The sequence below is a fragment of the Bos indicus x Bos taurus genome, chromosome 18 (assembly GCF_003369695.1).
Source record: "Bos indicus x Bos taurus breed Angus x Brahman F1 hybrid chromosome 18, Bos_hybrid_MaternalHap_v2.0, whole genome shotgun sequence".
Classification (NCBI taxonomy): Eukaryota; Metazoa; Chordata; class Mammalia; order Artiodactyla; family Bovidae; genus Bos; species Bos indicus x Bos taurus.
Window position 1 is genome coordinate 19,377,228 of NC_040093.1, and position 8,144 is coordinate 19,385,371.

An 8,144-nucleotide genomic window follows, 5' to 3' on the forward strand; every position below is an offset into this window, starting at 1 on the left:
TGTGGACACCCGGGTAAACAGCACAGATGAAGAGCAGATACTGAAACACTGAAATCTAGAGGCTAGGCTAAGGCCACACGTCCAGGGAGAGACAGAGAGAAGAGCAAACCACTCTCTCACTTAATAAGCATTTACTGAGTCTCCTTCTGAGCTAGGCTCTCAGGTAAATAACACTGGGGACACAACAGAGACCAACACAACCCCAGGCCTGGCCTCACTGGGTTTTCAGTCCAGTAGGGGTAAACAGACCACCTTCAGGCAGTGACAGCCCAGGGTAATCAGGGCTGTGATGGGTGAGCTCGGGGGAGTATCTGGGCAGCCTTGGGGAAAGCCCAGAGGCTGAAGGAGGCCAGAGGAGACACCTGGTGATCAAGAGGGCTTCCCAGAGAATTCCCAAGAATAACCAAGTAAATATTGAGAAGAGCATTCAAAGCCAAGGGCATGTGCACAAACAGACTGGGGAACGGGGAGACAAGGATGGGCGGGGGCAGATGATGCAGTCTTAGGTGCCACACAGCAGGGCTTCAACTCTGTCCAAGGTCACTAGGGAGTCAGGAAGGTTTGAAATGGGGAAGGGACAGAGTCAGGTAAGACTTTAGTTAAGAGTCCCCTGGCTGTCACATGATGGGTGGACTAGTGGAAAGAACCACCAGAAGACTGAGTGGAAGGGCCATGGAGCTGATAGCCAGAATATAAGGGAGACATTCAGGGTGAGACCCAGGGCTCTGGGTGAGAGGGGACAGTGGGACCAACTCTTAAGATGGGGATCTGGCAGGAAATGCAGTTTGGAGGAGATACTGAAGCCAATGTGGGACCGGGTGGGTGTGAAGGTCCCCGGGGACATCCAGGGAGAGGTGTCCAGCACACTGAGGAGCCTACGTGTGGAGCAAAGAAGAGAGACTGGGGCATAGACGAACAGGAAACTGCCCGTGGGGTTGACATGAGAAGCATGGGAAGACAGCGAAAGACAGGGATGGTGAAAGGCTGGGCATTCCAAACAACAAGGCAGTAACATTAGGGAGCAGCCACAGCTCTGGGGTGGACACTGCAGTCTTTTCTACCGGGTCGCCTCAGGGCCATAAGAGACTCTACTGCACGCAAGCGCAAAGATGGCTGGCGAGCACTGATGCGCATGCGCCTGGAATTGCCGCCTAGACCTCCGGAACTTCAGCGTGGGGTCACGTGGCAGTCACATGGTGATCACTGTCCAAGCCCAACGGTAGGTGCAAAGCTGAGGGGACTGGGCCCCCAGCTGGCCACCATGCCCCTCCCCCAGCCCACAGAACCCCTCCCCCATTCTCCCTTCCCACCCATCTTGTGCCCACAGACCCCACCCCTTTCTCAGCCTTGGTCTCAGTTCTGCACATCTTTCTCCCAGCCCACAGATACCATCTTCAGACTCCTTCTTTCTTCTGTCCCTTCTAATCCATAGACCCCATCCTAGTACACAGACACTTCCCTAAAGCTCAGTCCATGCCCCCAGCCCTCAGACCCTTTCCCAGCCCGTGGACCCCAGCTACCGCCCCCTACCCCTCCTCAAGGCCCTTCCCAGCCTGCAGGCCCTGCCCTCAGGCTGTCCTCCTTCCTTGGACACTCCTGTCTCACAGCCTGTAGACTGCACCTCCCTCTCAGGTCCTAACCCTCAGAGCCTTCTTCCTCCAGCCCCTATGTAGTCTTCAGACTCTCTTTCCAAGCCCCTGACTCCTATCCTCATAGCCCTTACTACTCCTCTGCCACAGAGAGCAGATTTCCTTAGCTTCTTTTCACTCCCAGACTCCCTTGAACTCCTGACCTTCTGGTCTGAAGCTCTCCCAGGTCTCATTCAGATGCCTCTCTCCAAATCACACCCCTCCCAAATCACCTTTATTTCTCAGACTGCCCCCCAAGACTCACAGCCAGCTCTGTCTTTATTGCTCCCAGAGATCTAGTCCTTCATGTCCTCCTGCCCTCATGAGACCTGCTCACTGATCCCTGGCCAGGAGCTGACGGAGTCCACAGATGCCCTCACTGCGTTCTCGATTCCCTGTGGAGCTGGGCTCTGTTCCGGATCCAGAAAGTCAGGTGGGCCGTCTGCATCGCCTGGCTGTGGCTGGGGGCCCAAGGTGGGGCCTCACCCGACTCCTGCGGAGAGGTGAGTTTAGCTGCTGAAACTGCCTCGGGGAACGAGATCAAGGAGCAGAAAGGAGGATGCAACTTCAGTTGACCTGTTAACAATTGTGTATCAGGCACCTGTCATGTGCCAAGGCGCTGTTGTCTGTGATGGAGACTTAGGGGCGAGAATGACCCTCCAGATCATTATGAATTAAATCTATAATGAGAATTTAAGAGAGTGATGAGAATGAGTGAGACACCCTGGAAGGATGGCCTTTCAAATGGGTTGATACTTGGGTCCCACAGCAGAAGAGCCAGACATGGAAACAGCTGGGGAACAAGCACTTCAGAGGGAGTAGCTAGTGCAAAGCCCTAAAATCAAAACAAACTGGGTACACAGTATCGTAAAGCAATAATTCTCCAGTTAAAAGTAAATTTTAAAAGCAAAAAAACCCCCACAAACCCCAAAACTGGGGATATGTAAGTAGCAGCAGGGAGCAAAAGGACTCAGGGAGGCAGCAATTACAGACAGGAACAGGCCTTAAGAGTGGTGTGAATTTTGTTGGATTTTGTTCTGTGTGTAATTGGAAACCCCTGGAGTTGTAGGCAGGAAATTAACATGATCAAACTTACAGTTTCTGTTGTTCACTGATTTTTGTAAGTTGATTGTGTATCCAGCCACTGTCTGAGCTTGCTTAATAGTTGTGTGTGTTGATTCTTTTACTTTATTGTTATCTGCAGACAGTAACAGTGTGGTCTCAGCTATTCAGTCTTTAAACCACAGTCTCTGTTTTCTGTCATAAGGTGTTGGCCAGAACTCCTAAACCTTGTTATCATTGGACATCTTTTTTTTTATTCTTGATATTAAAGAGAAGAGTCTTATGTTTCTGCATTAGGTACTTTGCTTGCTCTTGGGTTTTGGTTTGTAATTTTTATCAAGTAAGAAACTTTCCATCTAGTCTTAGTTTTCTGAGGTAGATTTTTTTTTCTAATCATAAGTAGGCCTTGAATTTTTTTTGTTTTTTGGCATTGAATTTTACCAAGTGCTTTTTCTGCATCTACTGATACAGTTAAATGTGATTTTTATTTTTTAATTTGTGAATGTGTTTTTTTTACATTGATTTTCTTTTGTTGATTCATCCTTGCTTTCTGGGAATAAATCAATTGGGTTACCCCTTTTACTTTATTTAGGGGCTTTGCATGTATGATCATAAATTGAATTGATGTATGACTTCATTTCTGGTTCTGGAATTCTCATCTGGTTTTGGAGTTAAGGTCATATTTTGCCTCATAAAAATTAGCCTTGCCCTCTTGCCCTGGGTACCTTTGTGCGTTTTAAAAATTTATTTATTTGTGACTGCGCTGGGTCTTCACTGATGTGCAGGCTTTTTCTCTAGTTGTGCTCCACAGGCTTCTCATTGCGGTGGCTTCTCTTATTGTGGAGCGCGGACTCTAGGCAGTGGGGCTCAGTAGTTGAGGCTCCCAGGTTCTAGAGCACAGGCTCAGTAGTTGTGGTGCACAGGCTTAGTTGCTCCATGGCATATGGGATCTTCCCAGACCAGGGATTGAACATGTGTCTCCTGCATTGGCAGGTGGATTCTTTACTGAGCTACCAGGGAAACCCCCCTTTGTGTGATTTTGACACCTCTGGGATGGGGGTGGGGTGGATGTTGGCAGGGCAAGTAGACGTCACCTTGTTCTAGTTCTGTGGACTTAGTGGTGAGGAGTGTGTTGAGATGGATTCTGAGGCAGAGTCCCCAGCGGCTGGAAGGTGGCGGTTCCAGGACATAGAGGTGGAATCTGGAGCCGAGGGTGACCCAGTCAGGGAGGGATTGTGGGGGCTGGGAATTGGGAAAGGTGTTGCCAGGACCTCTGCCCCTGGAGTAAGAGGCAGGGATAGTCCTAAGCCTCGCTGCCCCTCAGTCGTCCAGGTAGACGGCGAGAACTCGGCTGGGCAGACAGCACTCTACCTCTCGGCGCTGCTGGGTCACAGCTCGGCCGTGGAGCTCCTGCTGGCCTCTGGTGCCAACCCCAACCAGTACGTGGACACGTGGTGATGCCCCACACTCCCAGCGCCCTGAGTCTGAGCCCCAGAGAGCCAGGGCTGTCTTCCCCAGAGACCTCTCTCCCTCAGACCCCCTCCCATCCCCGGTGACCCATCTTGCTCTCTCAGTTAACCCCTTCTTGTCCTCCAGAAACTATTCCCATCTTCCTGGTGCCTCCATGCTTACCGCCATCCACTCACTCTTTTCAAGGACTCTGCTGTGTCCCCAAGTGAGCCCCCCATCCTGATGCCGTCTTCCCACGAGCATAGTGACCCCCGTATCTCTCCATGCTCCCCTCCTGCCACCTCCTGTCCCTGTTCCGTCCCTTTCCTAACCCATTCCTGTGCTCGCTGTTCTGCTGCAGCCGCTGCCTGGATGGCAGCACACCCGTGCACGCGGGCGCCTTCTCGGGCCGTAGCCTGGTGCTCCTACACCTGCTGCAGGCAGGCGGCGACCTGCGTCTGCGTGACCAGCAGGGGCACAGCCCTCAGGACTGGGCAGAACAAGGTGGTGCCAAACAGAGCTGGGAGGTGAGCTGTGGCCAGGGTGGGCCGAGGGCCTCAGGGCCGGGCCCCCCACCCTGCCTTACCCCACATGCTCCCCGCCCCGTCCAGACGCTGGAACTGTTACAGCTGTGCAGGGCCCACATGTCAGCCCTGGTGCATGGCAGTGAGTTGGCGCCCGCTGTCTCCCTGGGCCAGTGGCAGGCTAGCTCTGGACACAGCCTATGTGGTGGTCTGCGTCTGGTGCAGGCGAACAGGTAACGATGCATGTCCTGAGGCCTGCCTACCCACCACGCCTGGTTACCCTGGACTTGCTCTCAGATGGCCCTTTACCTCAGGGCATGGAGGCCAGAGCAGACCAGGAGACCCCCCCATGTCCCTGCCTTAGGGTTTGGCCAGGTAAGCAGATGTCGGAGGGAGTGGGGACCACGGTGTCTGTCCTCTTCCTGCCTCATGGTCCTGCTCCCCACCCCCAGCTGAGCAGCCTGTGGCCACTGGGCCTGGTAACAGGTGTACCCCTCGCGGATCCCAAGGAGCTGCTGCCAGCGCAGGGCGAGCCCGACCACACCTACAGGAGCAGCTCCCACACCCTCATGGCCAAGTGAGAGAGCCCCTCCGACACCCTGCCTGGTGTCCAGCAGAGCTGGGAAGAGTCCGACCCTCCTGCCCCCCTCACGGGGAAACCCCTTGTCTCAGACCTGCGCTCTCTCCCCTCTGCCTTCCTCCAGCCTTCTGTGGAGGGGCCACCCCGTGACCGTGCGGCAGCTGAAGGTGCCAGGAGCCCAGGCTGATGTGCTGTTGGCTGACCTTCAACACTGCAGGTGGGTGCCTCCAGCTGGCCCCCCAGGCCCGCCGTCTTCTACCCGCCCTGCCCAACTTGAGTGTTCTGGAAATAGATGACCAGGGAATGTGGTGGTGGCCGCGGTTGCAGCCTTCACCCCTGGGCCAGCACTTGGCATGGAGCCCTCCTACTGGAGTGACCCACCTCACAACGGGAAAGTGGGCGCCCAGTTCTGTAGGCCTCGGAGAGGAGTGGGTGTTGGGAGGGTACCACGGACAGTGGTGCTGGCCCCACCACTACCAGGCTGTATGATCCAGGGTCACCGTTTCTCCTCTGTCCGGTGGCTGAGGCAGATGGTCAGCTCCCGGCCGGGCGGGCTGGGGCCTCCTCACGAGTGGCCTGCTCTCCTCCTGTCCAGCGCCCTGCACCACCCCAGCCTGCTGCTGCTGATGGCACTGAGCCCCTCGGAGGACCTATCGGGGCTGTGTCTTCTCTTTGAACCCGTGTGGCTAGGCTCCCTGCATGTGGTGCTACACCCCCAGGGCCCGCGAGAAGGGGGACCCCCCCACCTCGTGCCAGGCCTGCTGCCGGGCCACCTGCTGCTGCAGGTGCTGGAGGCCCTGCTGTTCCTGCAGGCCCGCTGGCGTGCTCACGGCGGCCTCAGCTCCCATGCTGTGCAGCTGGTGCGGCCAGGCCTGGCCAAGGTGGGCGGCCTGGAGCATGGGCGCCCGCTGCACCAACGCTGGCTGCAGCCCAGGTGAGTGCCTTCCTCCCTGTCCTGCCTGTGGCCCCGTCTAGCAGCCACTGACTCACCAGGTCCCTTGGCCTCCACAGGCCGCGGCAGGGTTACCCCTGGGGAGGCCCAGGCCTAGGGCTGCCCCCACCTCCCGAACTGTACCCATGGCTGCCGCTGGAGCTCATCCGCGGTGACACGCCTGCGGCCACCTCAGACCTCTACAGCTTCTGCATTTTGGCCCAGGAGGTCTTCACGGGTCAGTGAGTAACCCCGCCCCCAGCCCCACTGAGGCTCCCCACCTCAGTTGGGTCCCCCAATCATACTTCCTCACAGGAGAGCTGCCTTGGGCTGGAAGAAAAGGGCCTGAGGTGAAGGCTAAACTGGAGGCGGGTGAGAGCCCGGCCCTGGACCCCCTGGTGCCAGCCCCCTACCAGGCCCTGGTTCAGGCTGGGCTGGGCCTAGGGCCTGCTGACCGCTGCGGCAGCCTGCAGAGTACACGATACCTGCTGCGGGAGGCCATAGCTCAGGTACAGGACAGGCGGGCAGGGGAGGGTGGCAGCCATGGAACCTCAGGCAGGGCCTGTGTCCCACACCCAGCCTCCTCTCCACAGGACTCGGCCTCTGAGGTGAGCTCCCCAAGGGACTGGGCCATACAGTGCCCTCCACCGCAGGGTTCTCTACCAGGTTAGAGGGCCCAGAGGGGATGGGGCCAGGCGCTGAGCAGAGCTCGGCTGTGCCCCTGCCCCATTTCCAACTGGCTGGTCTGCAAGCCCAGAGACACTACTGTGAGGTGGCTCCCAGAGCCAAGACTGCACCCGGGCCTGTGGCCCGCTGTGATGTCCCTAGGCCCCTCCCCATCCTAGGCAGGAGCGAGGACAGGCACTTGGAGGACCAAGGGAGCTGTGGGCCACCCACGCCAGCCCTCTGCCATCGCTCTCTGCAGGTCATGGGCCACAGCAGAGTCCAGAGGGGTGCCACCTGGGACTCGGGCAGCAGCTTGACTCTAGGCAGCAGCCCGAGTCCCCGCCCTGGCCTCTGCCCAGGGCACAGCCCCACAGCCAGGGTCAGCCTGGACCACAGCCTGGAGCCCAGATCAACAGTATGGATACCCCAAGTCCTGCGCCATTGTCCATTTGCTCACCCATGACCCTTCCCCCAAGTTGTCACCAACCCCAATTTCCCTGGCTGCCTGTCCTCTGACCAGGGACCCCTGGGACCCGCACTGTTCCCCTCGCTGACCGGTTAACCCCCACCCCGCCCCCGCCCAACCCTGCTTCCCCCAGGGCCCTGCCCTGCACACCAGCCTTCAGGACTCAGCCTCCCTGCTGGGGACTCAGAGCTCTGAGGAACGGTTTGAGAGGAGGTTCTCAGCTAAGATCCAAGCCCTGCAGGGGCTGCAGCGGCACACACACAGGGCTGCCCTGCTGGACCCCCAGCCCTGTGAGCCCAACCCCTGCCTGCTGACCCACAGGGAGGCTTCCCATGCCCTGGAGGCTGCTGGCAGGGAAGGCCACGAGGGCAGGTGAAGCAGAGGGCCCTAAGCCCAGGCCCTGCCCCAGCCCGCCCTCCCAGGGCCCTCCTGAGCTCCGTGGCCATTGGTGGCAGCTGTAGTCTTTACTCCTGCAGGTACCCAGCCCTGAGCTGATCAGAGGAAGTCGCTTCTCCAGCCTGCAGAAGTGAGAAGTGGGGTGCTGGTGGGAGGGCCCCGGGCCCCTTCCTCCTCCTCGAGGTCAACTTCAGCCCACCCTACCCCACCCTCTCCCAGGATGGACCTGCTGGAGGAGATCATAGCAGAGCTGCAAGGTGGATGCCAACTTGAAGACGGGCCCAGGCTCAATCCCACTCCTGACACAATTGTTAGGGCACCTGTGGCCCCCTCTGTGCAGATGTCACCCCTTAGAGCCTCCCAGGAGTGACTCCCCACTTAGCACCTGCTGAAATGATAAAATGAGAAAGCAGCCCACCTGTCACTGCCTCTTTATTCATTG

The 8,144-nt window shown here is 57.6% G+C and overlaps 1 protein-coding gene across 8 annotated transcripts; it reads left to right on the forward strand.

Annotated features, from left to right (window-relative positions):
- Positions 1-76: 76 nt before the first annotated feature.
- Positions 77-8,116, forward strand: LOC113875636 (inactive serine/threonine-protein kinase TEX14-like). 8 transcript variants are annotated; one of them, XM_027514189.1, is made up of 15 exons: positions 77-1,219; positions 1,921-2,131; positions 4,015-4,129; positions 4,501-4,666; positions 4,751-4,896; positions 4,978-5,038; positions 5,116-5,240; positions 5,368-5,460; positions 5,839-6,177; positions 6,255-6,412; positions 6,490-6,782; positions 7,100-7,255; positions 7,440-7,678; positions 7,783-7,832; positions 7,922-8,013. In XM_027514189.1, exons 2-14 carry the CDS (start codon positions 1,999-2,001, stop codon positions 7,799-7,801), a joined length of 2,043 nt encoding a protein of 680 aa, XP_027369990.1. In that variant the 5' UTR covers positions 77-1,219; positions 1,921-1,998; the 3' UTR covers positions 7,802-7,832; positions 7,922-8,013. The 8 variants fall into 8 exon arrangements, with proteins under 8 accessions (XP_027369990.1, XP_027369991.1, XP_027369994.1 ...); XM_027514190.1 differs by lacking the exon at positions 77-1,219 and having other exon boundaries at positions 1,227-2,131; XM_027514193.1 differs by lacking the exons at positions 77-1,219; positions 1,921-2,131 and having other exon boundaries at positions 3,641-4,129; positions 6,490-6,683; positions 6,768-6,782.
- The last annotated feature ends 28 nt before the right edge of the window (positions 8,117-8,144 follow it).